The 23,923-nt window shown below is 45.9% G+C and overlaps 1 protein-coding gene across 4 annotated transcripts in view; it reads left to right on the top strand.

Annotated features, from left to right (window-relative positions):
* The window catches only part of LOC135916715 (spliceosome-associated protein CWC27 homolog), a 315,399-nt gene that overhangs the window by 105,686 nt on the left and 185,790 nt on the right, over positions 1-23,923 (top strand). For 3 of the 4 annotated variants that reach the window (XM_065450157.2, XM_065450159.2, XM_065450161.2), the window contains exons 3-4: positions 4,473-4,616; positions 8,277-8,375. In XM_065450157.2, the coding sequence (XP_065306229.1) occupies positions 4,473-4,616; positions 8,277-8,375 (243 nt within the window). The remainder of the gene's footprint in view (positions 1-4,472; positions 4,617-8,276; positions 8,376-23,923) is intronic. The other variant, XM_065450158.2, reaches the window with a different exon arrangement.

Here is a 23,923-nt window from a genome sequence, read left to right as displayed (position 1 = left end):
AAACTTCTTTCTGGGTGAGTTGGTGCATACTTGAAATAAAATTTGTAATAGCACCAACACATGCATCCACGAAGTAACAAGCACGAGACACAAGCGCTGATTGTCAACAAAATTTTATTGACAGGAGACGGATGCCTTATATAAGGGGAAAGGCAGAAGGGAAGAGGGAAATACAATCGGGGAAAATTACATTGCGCATCGATGAACCAACGTGCCGGCAGCCAACGGAAACAGACGCAAGAAAAACAAGAAAACTAGAAAAACACTCGAAAAAAGGCGAGGGATACTAAAATACAGTCAAATCAGTAAGCAGTCGCTTCCAAAAATTGAAGCTCTGCAGCAAAAAGCGATACAGAGGGGGTGCTTACACACTTGCTGCCATATTTCTGTATGTGGAACGCTTCCAAACTGACGCGCGCCGTCGTGTTGGTACTCTTACCGAGAATCTTCGTCTCTCCCAATCGAGCCTCACAACCTGTGCATTCAATTACGTGTGCGACCAAATGTGCGTACTTGTCCTATAAGTTACTTGAATTTTGGGCATGACCCCCCTAGTGTTCATTAACGCAGCGGCCGGTTTGGCTGACATAAGCCTTTCCACACTTCAGGGGAATGGCGTAGACCACTCCTGTGGAACACTTGATGAATGGTTTTTCATGTTTTAGCTGACAACCTCTTTTTTTAGAGTTGCAGATATGTGGGCATAACTGCGCCAGCTTGTTGAGTGCCGAAAAAACAACGGACACCCCATGCCTGTTGACTACCTTCTTCAAACTGTGCGAAGTCTTGTGCAGGTATGCACAACGAAAGGCTTGTTGGTCTTCCGACAGTCATCTTTTCTTCGTGTTCCTTGTTTTAGCTTCTGAAGGAGGGTCTCGGACACAACAATCAAGACCGAATAGGGGAACCCCGCCGCCAAAAGTCAGCTGGCCTAATTCTCAAAACTTTTCTGCATTAGGTGCGGGCACGACTTCTGAAGAGATAATTTCAAACAGTGCAACGCTATAGCTCTTTTTCCAGTTTTGGAATTCCAGAACTGTGAATTCCAGAACTCTGGAGAAGAGGGCAATTATGTCAACATGGGGACACCCCCTTGGTCGATGTCCAGGCTTTTCTGCCTTTGCTGGGACGAGGCAAATCATCTTGTCATGGGAACGTATGCCTGAATGTCTCTCATACTTGACAGGTCGATCATAACAGTACTCATCATAATCATGCTGCAAGTCAAGGATGTGGCTGTAGCCGTACTGTGGGGACAGGACTATGGCAACACCGCACTTTGCAGTCACTGTCTTTGGACAGTGCAAGGGGTTGTGCACGCAGGGCACAACCAAAGGCCACTTATTAGGCTGCTTTGTCACAGCCTCCCCTCCTTTCCTGGCCACCTTTAGCTCTTTGATGAGGCTTTCAACACCTACTGCAACCATTTTTTTGCAAGCAGCCAGCCTTTTTCAGGCATTCTAGCTGGCCAGTTGCACTCATGGCTATCTTGTGCCAGCCCGATTTGCTGAGAACGGCACACAAGCAACCCAGAGAGATCCCTCTTTCTACCACTTCTGAATTGGCACAATCTCTTTTTTGGAATGTGGCTGATACATCCAACATACATGCTCGTTATTTAAAATGAGTGAGATGGCAAGAAACTGCAAACGTCCCCTTCTTGGCACCTTGTGTGTGAATTTGAGGCATGAGGAATGCTTTTCAAAAAGTCTACAACAGCTTCGACCACAGGGGTGCAATTACCAGTTTGAGGAGGATTAAAAACAAGTGAAGAACCGTCTACATACCTAAAAATTTGATTACAGTGGTTGCACCCGCCGTGGTTGCTCAGTGGCTAGGGTGTTGGGCTGCTGAGCACGAGGTCGCGGGATCGAATCCCGGCCACGGCGGCCGCATTTCGATGGGGGCGAAATGCGAAAACACCCGTGTACTTAGATTTAGGTGCACGTTAAAGAACCCCAGGTGGTCGAAATTTCCGGAGTCCTCCACTACGGCGTGCCTCATAATCAGAAAGTGGTTTTGGCACGTAAAACCTCATAATTTAATTTTTTTTTTTATTACAGTGGTTGAGGAAATACGAGAATCAATAAGCTTGTCACAACATGCTTAAATGGCTGCTCACCAGGTCAGGCCATTTCGAACGGGCAAGTGTAGTGCATACAATGCCTGATAACGATTGTGCCTGCAAAGTATTACACTGCTACATGCTGCAAAAAGAGCAGAAGTTTCATACGCCCTGTGCCCTTCTCCTTACAGGCACTGTGCTCCCAGCCGGAGAGTTGACGTCAATCGCAGAAGCATGCCTACGTAGTTCGTTGTGCTCTGACGTCACTCACAGTGGCATGTGACTTTGAGATTTATTCAAGGCAACAGCAGTTATTTGTTTGATCTGTTGCTTCAATAGACGAATTAATGATTAGAGAAATAATAAAATCTACAAACTGAATGTCTGAGTGTCTTTGTTTTACTTCGTACCATGGCTAGAGTGATGTACTTCCCTTTTCGTCTGCTTGTTCCCATGTCGTAGTCATGCACACAGAGAGTGAAACTATGTCATCTTCTACTGCGTTCCAGCACATGATCATGCTCTGTGATCCACTTGCGTCTGCCTCGGTGTTTGTGTAGCAGTGACTTATACCACTAGCTACGTGTTCTCATGCACAGCGTGCAAAATCGTGCGCTGTGTAAAACGAGACAAACTCAACAGCTTGTGCAAGAGACCATCAGCAGAAGTGCACCGCACAGCAAAAAAGTGAGAGAAAAAACAAGAAAGGTGGGGCCTGTGATGTGTGCGTCACGTGATACTCTAGCTCCAGTATAGGAGAATGCAGAAAACGAATTTCGCTTGTGGAGGCTAGACAGGGTCAAGTGGAGAGAGTGTGTTATGTTGGTGGTGACACTTGCATCCTGAAATCATGGGTTCATGGCACTGAAATATTCCTATCTCGGTTATTATTGAACTAATTTGAAAAATTATTGCAGTAGAATGCTCCACAGAGGGTACGTAACAACTTGCAATACATAACAAAAATTTGCTGTGTGGCTTGGTGAGGGACCTTTTAAAGCAGTGCAATGAATCCTCTGGATGTCTTCACTTTATCGTAACTTCAGTTTAGTCGCACATGTCCCAGGGTCTTGCAGACATGCTCTTGTTCAGTGACCTTATATTTTTCTTGGTTGCTTGAAGCATGCCAAATGCACAATGCCTGTTACAAATCTGAATGCTAGAAGCAGATTTATACTGCAATATACGTATATGGAAAGCCATTTTATTAAAAATTAAACTAGTTTGGTCATTTTTAGCCAGAATATCCCATGATCCCTATCTCATGATCCTCGTTCAGTCGCGCTTATCCACTCTATCACGGATCCACTCTATCAACGTGTTTTAACCAATCTCATGATGTGCATAAAGCTGGCTCTGCTATGTATATTGACGGTCTCAGTTAAAATTGATACCATATCTAGTATATAGATGTACGTTGGACACTGTGCCAAAAGGTCCAGTGGCTGTTGCAACACTGTGTATTGTATGACACCATTACTTGTGTGTTATGACTACTTTAATGATCAATTTGCGCAGTTCTGTGTCTGGCGCAAGTCATGGCAGCTGAAGATTCGCTTGAACAAAACATTTCTTATGAAATTGTGGTGATTGCAGCATGAAATATCAGAACTTACAATGTAGAGCAAGCTATGTTGCTCAGGGAGCAAAACTTGACTGGCTAAACAATCATTTGCACTCTCCCCAAGGAGGCCTATGTATGTGAACTAACTGCTTACTTGTTCCTAATGCTCCATGTGTGCTTTTAAAAATAGCACTTCACAACGAGCAGTGTAATGGCCAAAACTTGCCAACGCTATCAACACTAGGATGTGTAATGACTAATAAAAAACAAGCCCCTTGGATCACTTTCTCACTCATTGTATAGCAAGGGCCTTGAATTTGGCAGTAGCAGTTGCTAGATTACATGGGAGTGGCGAACATTATTGCAGGGCTAATCTTGCACCCAAGAAGAAAGTGGGAGTGAGGAGAGTGAAGCACCACACAGGTCACCTACTTTCATTTTCCATTACCTTATTATTTAAATTAAACATGACAATGAACTTTCCGTGTGCTTTCTCCAACTTGGATGTCTGTTACTTTGTATGTTTCGGACCAAAAAAAATATCATGCCCCTTAGATCACCGTATTCTTGTTGCTCATTGCAATAGATTACACAGCTTGAAAGTAAAGACCATTGTATGCGCCTCTTTTAGTTGTGTAAGATTTAATTAACAGCTTCGCTTTACGTAGATTCGAACATGTGGGATGGACCTGCATAATTTTTCGCGCGAGTGCCCCTAGTAAACTAGTGACCTTTTCTTCCCTTGCTCAGCACGTGCTTGTCAAAATAGGTGCAAACAGCAGAATGCAGTGCATTGTAAAATGAAGTGGAAAATGTGCCTGATGTGTTTGACATTGTGCGCAGGATGAGTTCCACTCACGGCTGCGCTTTGTCCGTCGTGGCCTGGTGGCCATGGCATCGGGTGGTGCTGACGACAATGGCAGCCAGTTCTTCTTCACCCTTGGCTCCTGCCCTGACCTGCAGAACAAGCACACCATTTTTGGAAAAGTAAGCTTGCCCGGCAGTTGCTGCAGATATTATAAACAATGTGCAAAAGAAAGACGGCACCAAGCAAGGTACTGCAAGAATGTAGTGCTTTCATGACTGAAGAAACATTTATTTCAGTGCAAGTGGCAGCATTTAAACAAGAAAGAATGCAGTCACATGTTAAAAAAAGTGTTATGTGTACACGTACTAAACACGTTTGCAGACACCTTGCATAATCATTAACACCATTGAGTCCATGTCATGGGTGAGTTCATGATGGGAAATGTTTAACTGATGAGACTGTCATTTTCTTTGCTTTTAAAGAGCCCCTCGCCAGGCCACCTAGCGAATTTTGGTTATAGGCTGGCAGTTATGTACTGTCTAGGGAACGTTCTGTCACAAGAATTTTTCAGTTTGGTTCGTGAATAGCTGCGACAAAAATATTTCAGTGCCGTGAACCCATGATTTCTGAAGATGAGCTTCACCGCCAGCCTAAAACCCTCTCCACTTGCCCTCTTCAGCCTCTGCAAGTGAAATTCCTTCCCTGCATTCTCCCATAGAGGATCACTTGACGCATACGTTATGGGCCCCACCTTCTTTTTTATTTTTCCCCGTTGCTTTTTGCTGAGCAGTGCATTTCTGCTGACAGTCTCTCGCGCGAGCTGTTCCATTTTTTTTCGTTTCATGCAGCGCACAATTTTGCACGCTGTGCACGCGTATACCTTATAGCAGTATACCATATTTGCATGATTCTAACACACACTTCTTTAAATAAAAGATTCTTCAAATTTTCATGCGCATTATAATCATCATCACTGATTCTGCTCAAGATCAAAAATGAAAAAAGAAAGAAAAGAAAGATAAAAAAGCTCAGTGCAAGGTAACTAGCCATCGAACGGGTTGTCTGAAGAAAGCGACGCTTGGAGACATTGCGAGGTGGCTCCATGGTGCGTGCAATGCGCTCCTACAGACAATGGTTGTGCAAGCCTCCATAAAGCGCATTTCTAATGCAATAAATGTAACTGAAGATGACTTTCTGTGGTCAGTAGACAATGAAAAGGAGGTGTCGTTGGACTCTGATAGGCACTAGCCACTAAGACTCAGCTTCGTGCATGTCTGTGTGTGTTTGTGTCTTCCATAACATTGTTTCAACACGTATGCATCGACTCAGGTTTTGTTACTTGATGAGCGCGGTAGAATCGTCACCAAGATATTTTTTTACAGCAGAGCTGTATATGGCTAGCTGGTTTGTCCATCTGTCTTACGCCTGTATGCCAAAAACTCATCTGGTGCAACCCCTTGTGCATGCGGAAAAAAAAAGGAGAGAGAAAGAGCTGTGTGATTGGCCGCGCCAGTAATGTCGTTGTTGCTCTCTGTCGCAGCGTAGCACGTGTGCAGCAGTTTCTCTCTGGCTCCGAAATGTGTAGGCATACTCAGATCGTTACTGGAAGCTTATCATTATCACAAAAGAAAAAGGTGTACAATCGGTGCATTCTACCGGTGCTAACATATGGGGCAGAAACTTGGAGACCTTGCGAGGAGGTGCCATGAAAGGTATCAAAGAGTAAACACAGGTATTGACGTTACGCAGTGCTCATGTCACATAACATGACAAGTGGTATGATTCGGTGCTGCTGCTGATGATGATGGTGATCTTTTGGCATCCCATTTGAAACAGGGCAGTGACATGCAGTCACCTAGCCTGTTTGATCTGATCAGGTATGCTATAGATGTTTTTCATTCTAGTATTTTTGTATACATCTCCTTAATCTTCTTTTTCTTCCTCAAGACAATCCATCCATTTCTTGGCGAATACCCCATAGATGGTAGGAGCCACATGCATGATAGTAAACACAAACTACCTTGTACCTATCCAACTGCTGTATGGCAAGTCAACTGGTGTAATAATATGCAACTGCGATGCAAAGCTGGGGAAGACGTGAATGCACCGATGCAAAGCTGAGCCATTCGTCCACGTCTTCCCCAGCTTTTCCGGCGAAGGTTCGTGGTTTGATGTAGGGCTGCTTTGGGTAGCTTGAAGAAGGTGGCAGGTTGTCGTCGTCAGAAGCCATCTGTGGTGGCAGACCAGCAATTCAGCGACTTCGGCGAAGCTCCATGGATTGCGCTTCTGTGGGTGGTTCGTCGTCGTTCTTCGGGGGCGCCATTGTTTTACCCCGCACCTCCACCGAAACTGTTACGATGGGGTGCATTTATTTAAAGATGAATTGGTGAAAAGGGGCTGCGCCGACACCGAGCCGCTGCAAAGACAAGCGCACTTCGTTCTCCTCTTCCTCCGTTCTCTCTGTAGCTTTAGTGTAACACTATGTTTCATCAGAAAAAGGAGCACTTCAGAAACGAGATAGAGAAAAAAACGACTGAGCAGTCACCTCGAGAAGAGACACCGCACGGGGCCATACTGAAATTATGACTGCGTGCACCCCAGTGTACAGAAATTTGCAAACCGCAACTGATAAAGGAAACACAACCAAAGGCAAAAAAAAAAAAAAATTCTGAACTTCAGTCGCTGGGGGCCATATTTAAGGGACTGACGACTGGCCAGAATGTGTTGCAAGTTGTTTATGGAGATGAAAGGACCATGATTTATAGTGATGAAATCCAGCATGCTGTTTACAATTCAAGTAGGAATTGTAACTTTAAATTGCCTAACAAAGTCTCAAAAACCAGGAAGTGGCGAGGCCTGGCGGTGAAATTTTAGTAGCTTGGATGTATTCTATGAGATCACTGTACGTAAGTCGACTGTTATTGAGTATAGCATAACTATTGCATAAAATTGCAGTTGGTATATTATTAGACACTCGCACTTCATTTTGGGCTTTGGAAATGAAAAGCGCACGCATGGCTGCGGCAACACGCTGAACTGTGTATCACGTGTGAAAGTGTAGTTTCATTTTCTATCCAGGTTGGTTTCGTTTTGACTAGTTAAGTACCAAAGCAGTTGGAGAGGAGACCATGAAAAGACATGGCTATTATTGCAGAAATACTTAAACACTTCAGAAAATGAATCACAGGAACATCGACTTCATAAACAAAATAATACTTTCTCACAGCTACGGCCACACCTATCATCTGCCTGTCAAATGTTGCCGTATAATCGATATCACACTTACTTATCACTGTTTTCAGCATGCTTCCGTTGAACGACTACATCCTCATTGCAGATTGAAAGATTCTAATAAAGAATGTTCCATGGGCGTTTTCTGACTGGTAAGCTTTACATTGCACAAAAAAAAATATATATATATATGGGTACCATGAAAATTGGTTGTCAGTCCCATTAAGCTACAGGAAACATGGTAAGGGTGGCTGTAAATAATTATAGCCTTCATGCACCCTTTGGAGGTAGCAGACGACATGACGTGGCCACGTGAACAAGTGCTTGGAAGTAAACAAGTCGAGTTATGCGCCCCACTTGCAAAAACAGAATTTCAAATGATTTTAGATGACTCCATAAAAATAGCAGCACCTCTCAACAACCAGTTGTGTTGAATAAGCAGATCAGTGCCACATGTGTGCATGTGGGTCGGATCAGCCATACAGGTACAGCAAAAACCCTCAGTTCAGTAAGTGCCCAGGATCACTGGGAAGTTTTACTGTGCACACGTTTGGCGTAGTAGTTCAACGGCTGGGCACACTCTCAGTGATGGTTGGCGACGTTCCCAGGTGGTTGGGGAAACACTGTACAACATGCTGCGCCTTGAGGAAAGCCTAGTGGATGCAGAAGACCGGCCGCTACATCCGCACCGGGTTATCGCCACACAGGTGAGTGTCCTTAATATAAGCTGGAACAGCGAGACAAAAATGGGGACACGCCATACAGGACAAGTGCTGACTGCCAATTCAGTTTTATTCTTAGAAATGCTGGGCGATGGAGTGCATATGCTAAAACCTAGAAGGCCAAGTTTTTAAAGAGAAAAAAGGAAGCAATAGCAGGAGCATTTTGCTTAAGAAAGCCAAAATGTAAATACGCCCTCTTTTGCATTGTTAGAAAAAAAAAGGTAGACTTTCTGCGTGCGAAGTTGCCTTGTACCAGTGTACACGTGCTTGTTCTGGGCAGACTACAAAAGGCTGGCATTCTTAAGTTTGATTTCTAGCCCAAAACTGTATCTTGTGACTGTGACTACGACATAGACTGCTCATAACGTAAGTTGCTGGAGTTGCGTATTTCTACACTATAAGATGGACCGCACTATAAACAAAACATTTTCCAAAGGTGCATGTGCTAAACATGTATATCAAAAAGTCCCATGTGTCCAGGAGTCTAAGCATATGGCCAGGATGTGCCTTCACTGCAGACAGCATAGGCATTTCTCACCCTTCTTCCAATGACGAGCATGGAAATGAAGTGTCCAACAATTCAAAGAGAAAATAGCATTCAATAATGGGATTTACAAAGTAGCGCTTCAGTGGAAGCCTGTCATCACAAATCTAGCAGACAACTGAAGTGTTGCACTTGGACGCCTTCAAGGTTTATTTCGGTAATTTGGCACTAATGAGGAGCTTCTTCAGCATTATGACGAAGCAGTCAGACAGTATGAAGGGGGTGATCACGCTGAAAAAAATCAATGGACAAGATGCAGTAGAGAGGTGTTATTACATGCCACAGCATGCCGTTATCAGAGGATCATCCTTGGTGACATGGCTGACGGTAGTCTTGGTGCCTCCTGGCATATGTAGAGCAGCGTCTCTGAATGACTTATTAGAATAAGGATGCAAGATCAACTACATCATGGTTAAAATGCTTGTGTATTTCAGACTGCACATGATTGAAATTACTGCCAATGTGCAAAAAGTATTTCTTCAAATCAGCATTCAAGAGCCTGATCGCGACACTTGCAGTTTTTATGTTTTGACTGCATGCCGATGCCAAGCGAACCTGTGCCAAAAATAGGATAGGAAAGGAAAGTATAGGATGACACGAGTTTAATTTGTAATTACACCAAGTCACCTTTGTCACCAGCACTCCAGTATCATTCAAGCGAATCAAATCTGTGCTGAGATCAACTGCAATGCAGCTTGCTCAAAATTTCATGTTGACGACCTCATCGCAGGAGTTCCTTCTTCAAAAGCTTTCTGTCTTTATAAAGAAGCGAATCTCATGATGAGCAAAGCGGGCATGAAGCTGCAAAAATGTCCCACTAATGATGATGAGCTAAGGCGGCACATCACTGATGCATTGTACTCTGTCCCAGCAGTGGCTCCTACCAAGGTTCTTGATGTGCTATTGGGAACAGCAGCTGACAAGCTTATTCTAAACATTGAATCGTTGTTGCAGCTTCTTGTAAAAAAAAGTGACACCAAGAGATGTGTCCTTCAGACAACCGCACCATTTTTCTATCCATTAGGTTGGGTATCACCATTCTTTGTTGCGATAAAAGTCCTCTTTTAAAGATTGTGGGAGCATGGCACAGCGTGGGAAGAAGTTATGCCTGAGCCACTTAGACACGAATAGGAAACTTGGTCCAATAAGCGAACATTGTTAAACTGCGCGAACAAACGGACCACAGAGACAGCATGGAACAAGGACGGGCGCAGTCCTTGTCCCATGACCGGACTGCACCCATGACTGGACAAGGACTGCGCCCGTCCTTGTCCCATGCTGTCTCTGTGGTCCGTTTGTTCGCGCACTTTAACAATGTTCGCTAATATGTACCAACTCGCCCAACAACAAGTTCTTCTAAACTACATTGGTCCAATAAGCTGAAATGCTCTCAGGTGTTTTCACTCTCCAGGTGTGAGCTGTAGTTATTAAATGGCAAGCCTACAAGCTGACAGCTTCATGTATTTGCGTGTGCCAGTTCTAGTAGATTATCTGAGACTTGAAGATCTGCGTGGTAATGTTGACGTTCAGTTTCTTTTTTTGTAGTGTAGAGTACCTACAATCAAACAGAACACATTACCATGTTTGGAATTGGTAGCCGTAGTTTTGGATTCTAGAGTCCTAAAGTTCTTGCGAGAGGCTCTAGAGTTGAGGCACTGGAAAATAGACAAGCACCTGTGGGCGCATTCAACTGCAACGCTTTGTGGGATACAAAGCTCAGCAACCAAGTGGAAGCAATTTGTCTATAACAGAGTTAATGAGATACCTGAACAAGTCATACCAGTGGCATCAATGGTTTTCACACCCTTCAAATGAGGTGAAAAATAATACGCCTGAAGCTCCTTTACTCCTTGATAAACCGTAAATTTTCTTTAGATCCTAGTCCATACATAACTCTTTCTGCATCCAGGAAAACCTGTCATTCCCACCCCCTCGCTCTCTCCCCTTACGTTGCCAGGAGAAACCTCTTTAAATTTTCATTGTTTCCTTGAACTATAGAAGAATGGAACCTCATCCCTTTCCATCATCTGGACTCCCCTGAATCAATTCAAACTCATATTATTAGTATTTCCTAACTAACATTGCTGTTTTGTGCTATATTGTTTAATTTCATGAATTTCATATTTTTGCAATTCTGCCTTTTGTACGCGTACTTTTTTATTTGTTACCCTGCCCCTCATGCTTGGGCCACACAGCTTGCAGTATGATGTAAATAAATAAATAAATCACCATTCCTAATGACTGGCGTACAGCCAAGGTCATACCAATTTTTAAATCTGGCGATCGCTCATCACCGCTTAACTACCGGCCTATTTCATTAACTAGCACCGTTTGCAAACTACTCGAACATGTCATACATTCTCAAATCATAAAATACTTAGAAGAACATAACATAATCTTCAAATACCAGCACGGCTTTCGCAAGGGATATTCATGCGATGGGCAACTTGCAGGGTTTACTAATGACTTGCTTTCACGTATTGACGCTGGCAACCATGTCGACGCGATATTCTTAGATTTTTCCAAAGCTTTTGACCGCGTTCCTCACCACAGGCTACTACTAAAACTTAAACATTTTAACATTGACGCACAAGTCATTGCATGGATAAAAGATTTCTTGTCATTTCGAACTCAATTCACAAATATTAATCATTGTAACTCCCCTTTTATTCCTGTCACGTCCAGCGTTCCACAAGGGAGCGTGCTTGGCCCTTTGCTTTTTCTAATTTATATTAATGACTTGCCTAACTGCATATCGTCCAGAGTAAGACTGTTCGCCGATGATTGCGTAATTTACCGTACCATTTCTACTGACACTGACCCTCAAGCATTGCAGTCAGACCTCAACGCAATAAACAGATGGTGTTCAGACTGGCAAATGACTCTAAATCATACTAAAACTAAGTGCATGTCATTTACGCACTCCTCTTCCCGTATTCCAACTTCATACCTTATAGGTAACAATGTTGTCGAACTTACTACCACGTACAAATACTTAGGAATCAACTTGCAATCGGATCTAACATGGCATCATCACATCAACGTTACTCTTGCATCTGCTAACCGTACTTTCGGAATCATGAAACACAGACTAAAGCAAGCGCCTTCACACCTAAAGAAACTCGCGTACACCACGTTAATCAGGCCTAAAATTGAATATGCATGTGCCATCTGGGACCCGAGCCAAGACTACATTGTACGTAACATTGAATCCCTGCAAAGCCGTGCTGCTCGCTTCATTTTTTCAGATTTTTCTCCGCACTTCAGTGTTACATCTTTAAAAATTCATGCCGAACTGCCTGTGCTATCACTACGACGGAAACACGCCCGCCTATCTCTCTTTCACAAACTTTATCATCATGATCGTTTGCGCGACGACTTCTTTCAGTCACCTCTTGTCATTTTTCCTCGCCGTGATCACCCCTGCAAAGTCAAACGCCCAGCTTGCCACTCGGCCCATTACGCACAATCATTCATCCCCAAAACCATAGCTGACTGGAATAACCTACCATCTGATATTGCCACTGAAGTTAACACCGATCAGTTTCATCAAATGCTGTGGACTCATTTCAGAATTTGATGTCTCTGTGCGTCTTTGGTGTTAGCTATTTTTTTTTCAGGGCTAATTTAATACCTTTGAATCTTGTTTGACATCGCATTGCAGTTTTTTCTCTTTTTGTGTTATCCTTGAACCCCCGGTGTTTCAATTTTCACACTTCATTCTTATCTTTATTCAAACTTTAATCCACTTCCAATATTGGTGTATGAGTATTTTGTGGTGTTCTTACTATGTTGGCTGAATTGTTTATTCTTACTATTTTTTTGCATATTCTTATTAGTGTGTTTCGTGTGCCCCCCCTATGTAATACGCTCTCCAAAAGGGCCTTTAGGGTATTTGAATAAATAAATAAATAAATCAGTTGACACGAGATCCATCTGCAGAGATCCTATTCCAGTTTTACATATTTTATAAAACTGCATTCAAATTACACATGTTTCATATTCCACCATAAACAATACATCAGGTGCAATACTCCTACCTACCGAGAGCCAACTGTTTTTCCTGTATGAGGGAGGGAGCTCAGTGAAGAAATGGGTGTCCCACTCCTCGATCATCACTTAATGGCTTCAGCAAAGCCGTTGCCAACATGGCACTGGCGGGTTATAGAATGTGACACATTGTTTATTAGGCATTACAAAACGTGCTCCAGAAGCATATAGTTCCTCAAACATTCCTCAAACATTCCTCGGACATTTCCTCAAACTTCAGTCAAAATATTTGTGCCCAGAGTTTTATTGACACATCTAAGGTTCATACTTCCATTTGTTATGCAGCCTTCACTATATCATTTTTGGAGTCTAATGTTTTGCACCCGGAAACAAGTACAGTTAAGCTCGATCTAATGGGACCTGATTTTACGAACTTCCTGATCTAACAAAGAAATTTCCATTCCATGGCAAGTGCATTGTACGACAAATACAAGTACAAGGCATTGAACACATAAAGTTCACGGTTGTCATCAACCCAAATTAATGAAACTAGCTTGCATTAAACCCGATTTAGAGAAGTTTTTCCAGAAATAAATGAGTAAAAAAAGCTGTGATTTCTTTCCAGTTTTGACGCAGATGAATTTTTCTTCAAGCATGCGCTCTAAGGCTCTCTTGTTAAAACATCCCTTCATCCTAGTCGCCACCCTAGCTTTATTTCGACGAGGCTGCACACCACGCTCATGCACAGAACAATGGACTCGGCAGTTATTTGTGTTCTTACGTACCAGGAGGCGCTAGGGGTGGCAGTATTTGGCCACCCTCGCAGACTTGCGTAATCTGATTGCATGTATGCGCGACGCAAATTGTGCAGAACTTTCTGTAAGGCATGCAGGCACTAGCGACTACTCTGGAACCTACAATGACACGTGTATAAAAGCCGACGCGCTTGACCGGCAGATCAGATTTCGATGATGCCAACTATGTTCGCCGCTGTTGCTGTGCTTTGCTATCGCTGTCCCTGCTTTTGTGGGCACAAGTTCGCACAATAAAAGTTAGTTTCTTCATTCAGAGGTTGGCTGCTGTATTATTCACTGTCACTACTACGCAACATCTGATGGAGGTGCTAGTACGTTCATGTACTGAACACCCCACAATGCTGTGAGCCAAGCCCGACTCACGAAGATGACACTGATGTGGCCAAGGACCAGCAAGCTAGTTGCAGGCTGCAAGGTTGCAACAAGGCTGCAGGCTGCAAGTGCCCTGTAGCATGGACTTTTGCCTGAGAAGACAAGAAAGCGCACGGCCACGACAGCAGCTACAATGACAGCCCTAGTGCCGCCAGCACCAATCATGCTGCAGTGGCCCAGGCAGCTGCCGACTTTCCACGGTTCAACATTCGAGGGCCTGGAAAGCTGCCTGGAGACGTATGAGAGGGTTGCTACATTTAACAGCTGGAACAGCAACAAAAAATTGCGACATGTCTTTTTTGTATTGAAAGACGCTGCCATGAAATGGTTCGGGAATCGAGAAGCCACCTTGACGACGTGGGACCTGTTTCAGAGCGGCTTCCTGCAGACATTCACAAGTGTTTTATGCAACGAGCAAGCCCAAGCTCTACTAGAAACTCGAGTGCAGCTGCCCAATGAGACCATCGCGATCTTCACGAAGGAGATGGCTCATCTCTTCTAGCGTGTTGACCGAGAAATGTCAGAACAGAAAAAAGTTCGCTTCTTGATGAGGGGTGTCAAGCAAGAGCTCTTTGCCAGGTTGATACGCAACTCGCTCAAGACTATTGCTGAATTTCTCTCCGAAGTCACAACCATTGAGAAGACGCTCCATATGCAGACAAGGCCATATAACCGCCGAAACGGGGGGGGGGGGGGGGGGGGGTACGCTCTGCGTGCTGCTAGGGTGAAGGCAAGCCGCGGATCTCGCCACACAGATTGTCATTCCGTGGTATTCCCCAACCTGTAGTGCTTGTATTCGCAGCTACGTCATGTTCAAACAAATAAGGCAATCAGTAGCGTCAACTGTAGCATCATTTATTGCTTTGAGCAATAAACAACACTGGCATAGGGAAATCCTCTATCTAATAAGTAATTATTATTATTATTATTATTATTATTATTATTATTATTATTATTATTATTATTATTATTATTATTATTATTGCGAGACAGTTGTTAAGCCTCAACGGTTTATTTCGCAGCTCGTGCGCTAAAGAAGATGACGCTGACCATGATGATGAATATATACAGATGAAGAAGATGAAGGGTTAATATAATGCTCACACAATTTCTTCCGTGCGTGGAAGCGGCCAACCTGGCCGCTGGTTATGGCGGGAAATGCTGTGTGAAAGGCTTTAAACGCGAAACATGCACGACCTCTATGGCTTGGCAGCGGCCATCCAAAGGCGGAACAACTGGAGTGACACGATAGTTCACTGGCGAAGTCTGTTCCTGAACAATGTAGGGCCCGATAAAACGGGACTGAAATTTCTCGCACAATCCAGGAGCGCGAACTGCGGTCCTCAGTAACACTTCGTCTCCAGGGTGGAAGGAAACGACACGGTGAGATGCATCATAGCAAATTTTTCGGTCTTGTTGACTGGCGTCGATGTTGAGGCGGGCACACTCGCGACACCGGGCAATGCGCGAAACGTACTGCTCGTGCACTGATGTGGACGAAGGCACGGGGACATCGAAGAAAGAAACGTCGAGGATAGTGAGCGGTTGGCGACCATACACAAGGAAAAAGGGCGAGTACCCCGTATTGCATTGGACGGCCATGTTGTATGCGAAAGTGACTAATGGTAGAATGACATCCCAATTGGTGTGGTCAGGGTTGATGTACAGTGCTCACGGAATGAAACGCGTCAATTTAGGGCTAAGTAATGCGCATACTTTCGTTTCAACCGGCTGGAGTTCGTGTCACATCGACGTAATTCTGGCGCGTACACTTACATCGAGGTCCTCGTCACCTTTGGTGACCAAATTATTAGCGACATGACATGGTGCTCCCGCGTACTTCGCACATATGTAGGGTTCTACTAAATGCTCCGTGTCCCATTTCATTCCATGAGCACTGTACATAGATACCATGTCGGACAGCTTGCGATAAAAGCGCTCTGTGAGACCATTAGTTATAGGGTGGTAGGGGGAAGTCGTTTTATGGATGGTATTGGACGCACGGAGAACATCGACGAGAAGTTTAGAGAGAAAGGTCCTGCCGCGGTCACTCAAAAGGACACATGGGGCTCCGTGCCGTAAAAAGATGGCTTCCAAGAAAAAGGTGCAACCTCCTCTGCAAATCCCGAAGACAGTGCGGCTGTTTCAGCATTCTGTGGCAAGTGGTCTACAGCTGTGACAATCCATCGTTTACCGCCAGTGGTTAGGGGTAGCGGTCCATAGAGGTCGATACCAACGAATGCGAAAGGAGCTTCAGGACACGGGACAGGTTGTAACAGTCCAGCCGGAGGTGAGGTCAGTCGTTTGCGGTGTTGGCAGAGCGAACAGGAAGCCACGTATTTTGCTAGGCTGGTTGCAAGTCCAGGCCAAGAGAAGCGGCTGCGAATTCGCTCATAGGTTTTATGGAAACCAAAGTGATCCAAAGTGATCGTCGTGAAAGGTCTCCCATATCTGGGCCTGAAGTGATCGGGGAACAACAGGAACCCAACCCTTCGGGACGAAACACATACCGGTATAGTATCGAATTTTCAATCTTGAAGTTCTTCAACTGGCGACGGAGCCGAGCGTTAGGCGTGCGAGATGATCCGCGATTACGTTCCATAACGGAGTGGCAGTAGGAGTCACTACGTTGGCAAGATGCAAACGTATGAGAATGGCTGGATGGTAGTCGGTCAAGAGCTGCGAGCAAAGGGAATGCAGATGACGCGGCCTGCGGTTTGTTCACGGACGGTGGTAAGCAAGCAGCGTTTGAAGATGGTAGTAGGGGACGAGAGAGAGCATCGGCATCCTGGTGTTTCTTTCCAGAATTGCACGTAACCTCGAAGTCATATTCTTGTAGACAAAGTATCCAACAGCCGAGATGTCCCGTCAAATTCTTTAGCGTTGCCAACCAGCACAAGGCATGGTGGTCAGTAACGACCGTAAAGTGGCGGCCGTGCAGATAAGGCCGAAATTTTGGACAGACCAAACAACAGCGAGACATTCTTGCTCGGTAATCGTATAATTTTTCTCTGCGGCTGTTAGCATGCGACTTGCGTATGCAACCACATGTTCTTCAGAATTTTGCTGACGTTGCAGAAGAACTGCGCCGATACCGTGTCCGCTGGCGTCAGTATATAGAAGAGTGGGTGCGGTGTTGTCAAAACGACAAAGCACAGGGTCGGACGTGAAAGCACGCTTGAGGGCGCCAAAAGCAGTTTGGCATTCGTCCGACCATACGTAGGGAGCTCCAGAAGGAAGGAGGTGATGGAGCGGCGCCGCAATGGTGGCAAAGTTACGTATGACGCACCGGAAATACGAAGCTAGGCCAAGGAAGCTACGCAAGTCTTTGGCGCGTTGAGGCCTGGGGAAACGGAGGACAGTGGTAATCTTATTGGGGTCAGGTCGAAGGCCCTCCTTGCTGACAAGGTGTCCGAGTACTTTAATGGTTTTGCTGATGAAGTGGCACTTTTTGTATTCAGCTGAAAGGGAGCAGCCGAGAGGCATGTCAGGACTTCATCGAGGCGCTGCAAGTGCTGATGGAAGGTCGACAAAGATATGATGGTGTCATCAAGGTAGTATAAGCAAGTCTTCCACTTTAGTCCCCATAATACGGTGTCAATCATCCACTCAAATGTGGCGGGAGGATTACACAGGCCGAAAAGCATTACGTTAAATTTGTAAAGTCCATCAGGTGTGCAAAAGGCAGTTTTCTTCTTGTCTACTTTGTGCATGGGGATCTGCCACTATCCGGAGCATAGAACAAGGCTGGAGAAATACTCCATTCCTAGTAATGAATCTAACGCATCATCAATTCGGGGCAGTGGATATACATCTTTGCGCGTTATTTTGTTCAAGGCACAGTAGTGTATGCAAAATCGCGCTGAGCCGTCTTTGTTACGCACCAAAACGACAGGTGACAACCAAGGGCTTTAGGAAGGGCAGATTATGCTGCCTTGCAGCATGTTGGCAACGGGGGTATTGATGACCTGGCATTAGGCAGAAGAAACACGATGTGTCCGCTGGCGCACGATGGAAGTTCCATCTGTGTGTGTGCGATGAACCGTCGTAGAAGTCTGTCCCAGAAGAGGAGAGCGTACGTCGAAGGAGTCTTTATGCTTGGATAACAACGCCAGTAACTCCCCTGCCTGCTGTGGCATTAGATCGGTGCTGATGGCACTAGTGAGAACAGAAGCAGGGACCAGATCTATAGCTGTGGGTGGTTGTGAAACAGCAGTAGTTGTGGTAAGCACAGAGACAGGCTGAGTGTCCAAGGCATATATGACAACAGTGCCATTAGGAAGCAGTACTGGCTCAGTGGTTGTGTTGAGTACAGCCAAAGTGGCCATGCCGTTGGTGAATGAACAAGCCTGGGTGCCAGAGCAATCCCTTTGGATAGGCAACGGGCTGACAATGCAACTAAAACGTCACCATCGGTGATGTCAGAGTTATCTACAAGGAGTTGTTTGCAGCCAGGTGGTAGCATACAATCGTCAGCAGTTCGTAAGTGAAGGCACGTTTTGTACACGTTGTTGGAATGGTCGCTCTCTGTCAAGTTAACGAGGCGTTGACGGCACGAGATGAAAGCAGACGCCTAAGAGAGAAAGTCCCATCCTAGTGTAAGCATGTGAGCACAGGAAGTCAACACTGCAAACTGGATATGGTGGCGTATCCCGTCGATCAAAACTCTAACAGTGCATTGCGCCGATGGCCGAATCACAACATTATTTGCACCACGAAAAAGAGCTCCATTGTAAGGTGTAGTAACTTTGCGTAGCCGAGCGCACAAGCCAGCATAAATAATGGAAATAGCTATTCCCATATCAAGCAATGCTAGGACTGGTACACCTACACACACGAATAATGTATTGGCCGGTTATGCTGGAGGAATTGTGGTCTGTGTGAGCCATGCAGCTTTCCCTCCAAAAACTGCACCATCTAGTTTTTCGAACGGTAGTCAGGAGTGCGGGTGGCCGGTTGCAGGGGTGAAGTCGAGCATCGGCAACCTGGACGGTAGTTACGAGGTGCCTCAGGAGGTGGAGAAAGTGAGCGTGGGGAGAGCCTGCGCTGGTAAGGACTTGGAAAAAGCAATGGGTATTTCTCATAAATATCGTAGCCACGGCGTTCGTCCTGTTGTTGTCTTCGGCAAAAACGCGATATGTGCCCCCGAATACCGCAATAATAACAAATGGGGCGAGGCGTAGGCCGGGTAGTGTAAAATCCTGTGGCAGGCGGACGGGGTGGTAGAGTTGATAGATGGGTGGGGCCAGTAGCAGGAGCAGGAGGCACTGTCCGAAAGAATGCTGGTTGCTAGCCACAACCTGAGCATACGTGGTGGATGGCAAAGCAGGGCCACAGCTCGCAGCGCAGGTCATGGAGGACAGCTCCTCTTTGATGATGTCGCGCAGGCCAGGAACTGAAGGCTGAGGCTGGAGAACGGGAGGACTGAGCAGGCCACACGCTTGGAGCTTTTCGCTAATGAGAGTCCGAATCAGCAGATGCAGGTCGGTATCCTATGAAGGAGGCGCATCACCGGCGACAGGTTGTAAACCATTGGCCTGCAGTGCGTCCAGGTGTTGGCAAGTCGCGATCACATCGTTTACGGTATTTGGATTCTTGATCACCAGTGCGTTGAACGCGACATGGGCAATGCCATTTAGGATGTGACAAACACGATCAGATTCTGTCATTGTGGCGTCAACACGGCGACGAAGGGCGAGGACGTCCTCGATATAAGAGGTATATAAGAGGTGTTTCCCCGGGAAGTTGCATGCGTCCATCAAGCTTTTTCTTGGCGACCTCAGAGCAAACATTGGGAGTGCTAAAAATCTGCCAAAGCTGGTGTTTGAATGCCGCCCAGTCAGGCAAGGTGCTCTCATGGTTGAGAAACCAAGTCCTGGCAACGTCAGTGAGGTAGAATGCGACGTTGCGAAGCTTGTGCATGTCATCCCACCGGTTAGAGTCACTCACGCGGTCATAATTGTCCAGCCAGTCATCAACGTCGTCACTGCAAAGGCCAGCAAACATGGTGGGATCGCGCTGCCGCGTGCTGACGGTACATGAAGGAACGGCCGGTGGGGCAGAGACGGTGACGCCGGAGGCTCCTGGAGGATCTTCTTGGGGCATGCTGGCGGAAAGGCGGAGCAAGCGGCGGCCTGAATGAAGCTCCAGGGAAACTCGAAGTCGTAGAGGACCAAGGGATCGAAAGCAGCCTCCACCACTTGCGAGACAGCTGTTAAGCTTCAACGGTTTGTTTCGCAGCTCGCGCGCTGAAGATGACGCTGGCCATGATGATGAATATATACAGATGAAGAAGATGAAGGGGTAATATTATGCTAACATTATTATTATTATTATTATTATTATTATTATTATTATTATTATTATTATTATTATTATTATTATTAGTTTGCCTCGTTGCATGGTATAGTCAGGCAAACGTGGTCACTCATGGGTTACAGCAGGTAAATCCAGCATGTTAGAGGTCAGCCACAAGAGAGAGAGTCTCCACCGATGGCGTACTTTTATACCTCTTCCTTTTTACCTTTTGCGAGGGGAATATCGTCCTCACCCATTGGATACCTTTCCTTTTCCTGTGAGCAGGGTGGGGGAAAGGGGTACGAATGTCACAAGAGTGACGGAGAAAGGGTGCATAGTGCCTCTCTCTCGTGTCTGCACCGGCTCTCGACGTGTCCGCAACGTGCGAAAAAGATGACGTGAGTACGTGGGAGGAAATGGGAGCAGTGTTCTCCACATCCTCTTCCCCTTAAGAAGGCCCTCCTGAGCGAAATACTCGGACACATGTTAATTCCTCCAGGATGGCCCAAAAGCTAGCCTCCACATCTATTTCTTGTGGTGCCTCCGGCTGCAGTGATGCGTCCGGGGTTGTTGCCGCCGCTGCCTCTGATGCTGCCTTCCCGCTGTTCTGCACAGGAGCCGAGGGCCGAGGTGGACTACCAGTAAGGCGTAAACCAAAACAATGTTTCTTCCCACTCCTCAAAGCCCCTTATATACAAGGTCCTTTCACATTGTAGCACCACCTTATATACACAGGTGGCAACCTCTACACCCGCCGCCGTGTCCTTGGGCATTATGCCCGCTGTCATCCTCGGGGCTGGCTATACATATGTTGTCGACAGATCCTCACCATCCTGGGGCGTCCATGTTGCCACGTCCTGGGTGCCACTGCCTGGTTGCCTGAGGGTCTTCGGGCCGGGCTCCCTCTGTGGGATTGACTGAGCCTCGGACGGAGAGGCCAGGCAGCGAGGTGATGGGCCGGTGGGGAAACGGTGCCATGGTGCCTCGCGGGCCAGCCTTGCAGGCATCTGGGGTGAGGCCTGGCAACGCCCTGGTGGGTCAAAGGCCCTTATCTGCACTCTTCAAAGGGAGAGCTTCCCAGCGCTTAGAGTGGCAGTTGTGCTCCATCTGCATGGTGGAAGTCTGCACAGAAGAGGTTCACACTTGCATTGCGCGTAATGTCTTGCACTCTGTGCAAGGCAGCGAGGCGCCTTCTTGATGTTCCCTCAGGACTGCGTCCAGAAGTACTGCACGCCCTACGTGATGATCGAACCGCTGGGCACCTCGGATTCTCCCGGATGCTATCGAGAATACAGGGAAGGTACTACTGGCCGCGCCTGACTGCCGATGTCGCCTGTTACGTCAAGACATGCCGAAACTGTCAGCGATGCAAGACACCACCGACAAGGCCAGCAGGATTACTACAGCCGATCAAGCCTCCTTGCCGACCATTTCAGTAGATCGGAATGGATTTGTTGGGACCCTTTCCGACGTCAACAACCGGAAATAAGTGGATTGTCGTGGAGGCGGACAACCTTATCCCCTTTACTGAAATAAAAGCTCTGCCAAAAGGTAGCGCAGCTGAAGTGACGGAAATTTTTCGTCGAGAACATTCTCCTGCGACATGGTGCCCCAGAAGTCCTCATCGCTGACAGTGGAATGGCCTTTACAGCAGAACTTACCCAAGTCATACTGCAACGCAGCCAGAAAAGCCACAGGAGGACAACTGCCTACCACCCACAGACGAATGGTCATATGGAGTGCTTCAACAACACCATCGCCAACATGCTAGCAATGTACGTCGACGTCGAACACAAGACATGGGATGCGGTCCTGCCATACATAACCTTCGCTTATAACAATGCATTGCAAGAAACAACTCAAATGATGCTGCTCAAGCTGGTTTATGGAAAGAGCTCGACAACGACTCTCGATGCCATGCTGCCATATGTCACCGAGGACCTATCGCCACCTATCTGTCACCACCTATCTCCAGTGTGCTAGAGAACCTGGAAGCTCGCCTGACTGTGGATGAAGAACCAGCAGAGGACCGACAGCCGACACTACAACCTTCGACGATGCTACATTGAGTACCAGCCCGGTGACCGTGTTTGGGTTTAGACCCCAATAAGCTAACGAGGACTTAGCGAGAAGCTTTTGCGCCTTTTTTTCAGACCCTACAAGATCATGCAACGCATTGGCACACACGACTATGAGGTCGTGCCAGACGGCATTTCGATATTACACGGCGCCACTGATGACCATAGTCCATGTGCGACTTAAGTTGTTCTACCGGCGTTAACGAAGTTAGGGAGGTTGCATAGCTGACTTTGGACTTTCTTTTTTTTTGACTGTGTGACTTTGAACTTGGTTTCTTGGTTGTTTTATTACTTTTTTTTAATAAGCGTCCTTTCCTTTTTTGCTCTCCTGTTATGTTTAATATCAGGACAATGCTTTCTAAGAGGCTTGACACATGTACTTGTTTATCTTTTTCGGGTGACCACTTTTAACCGTCTAACAAATGTTATCGCTCAGCATACGAGACACCTGCACGTATAAGAATCTTGAATGTTACCGATGGTTCTGTGTGCTATCTGTTGTCACTGAAGCTTGTGTAATCTGACTGCGTGTGCAACGGGAATTGTGTAAAACCTTCTGGAAGATACATAGGCTCCAGTGACATCTCTGGAACCTTTGATGATGCTTGTATAAAAGCTAACGCGCTTGACTGGCAGATCAGATTTTGACGATTGCTGACCGCGTTCGCCGCTATCACAGTGCTTTGAGTGTAGCCTGTTTCTGTGGACACAAACTTGCCCAATAGACGTTGGTTTCATCATTCAGAGATTGGTCGTTTTATTATTCACCGTCACTACTACGTGACAATATTTATTTTAAGCATTGTAAGGTCCTTCATGAGATTCTATGAATGCAAGAATCCTATAATCAATGAGCTTTATTCAGTCCTGTGCACAACATATGTCTAACCAGCATGTCATATGGTGGGTGCCTGGGCACAAAAACTTCGAGGGTAATACGCTCTCCAACCATATTGCTACATCCATAATAACATAACCAAGCAACTCTACCCTAACGGTCCCTTGCACAGACTTTAAACCTTTCCTATGGAAGAAACTTAGGTGGTATGGACAACACACGCGAGACACTGAAACCCTTGATATTATTACAGCAGAGCGGCCAGTTGGGCTAGTTGGTGGAAGTTCATCTTGTAAAACTGTTGTGCTTTCCATTGTGCTTGCTGATTGGAAGGTGCAATTTCTGGATGCAAGATTGTGACAGCAGCAATTGTGGAGGGCCTATCAGCATGATGACGTCATTTTGATCATTGCATATATGTGTGTCATCTTTCACCCAATAATATTAAGTTGTAACTCTGCGTGCATCCTGTCCTTTTCTATTTCTCTTGTGCTTGTGTTTTAGCGCAGTAACCCTGGTTTTCTGTGTTATTAAGCCAAACTTACGTAATTGGCTACCTATAACGAAAATATGATGAACTGAGGTTATTTTCTGTCATC

The sequence above is a fragment of the Dermacentor albipictus genome, chromosome 3 (genome assembly GCF_038994185.2).
Source record: "Dermacentor albipictus isolate Rhodes 1998 colony chromosome 3, USDA_Dalb.pri_finalv2, whole genome shotgun sequence".
NCBI classification, from domain to species: Eukaryota; Metazoa; Arthropoda; class Arachnida; order Ixodida; family Ixodidae; genus Dermacentor; species Dermacentor albipictus.
Note: the sequence above shows the minus strand (reverse complement) of the source record. Positions and strands in the feature narration are given on the sequence as shown.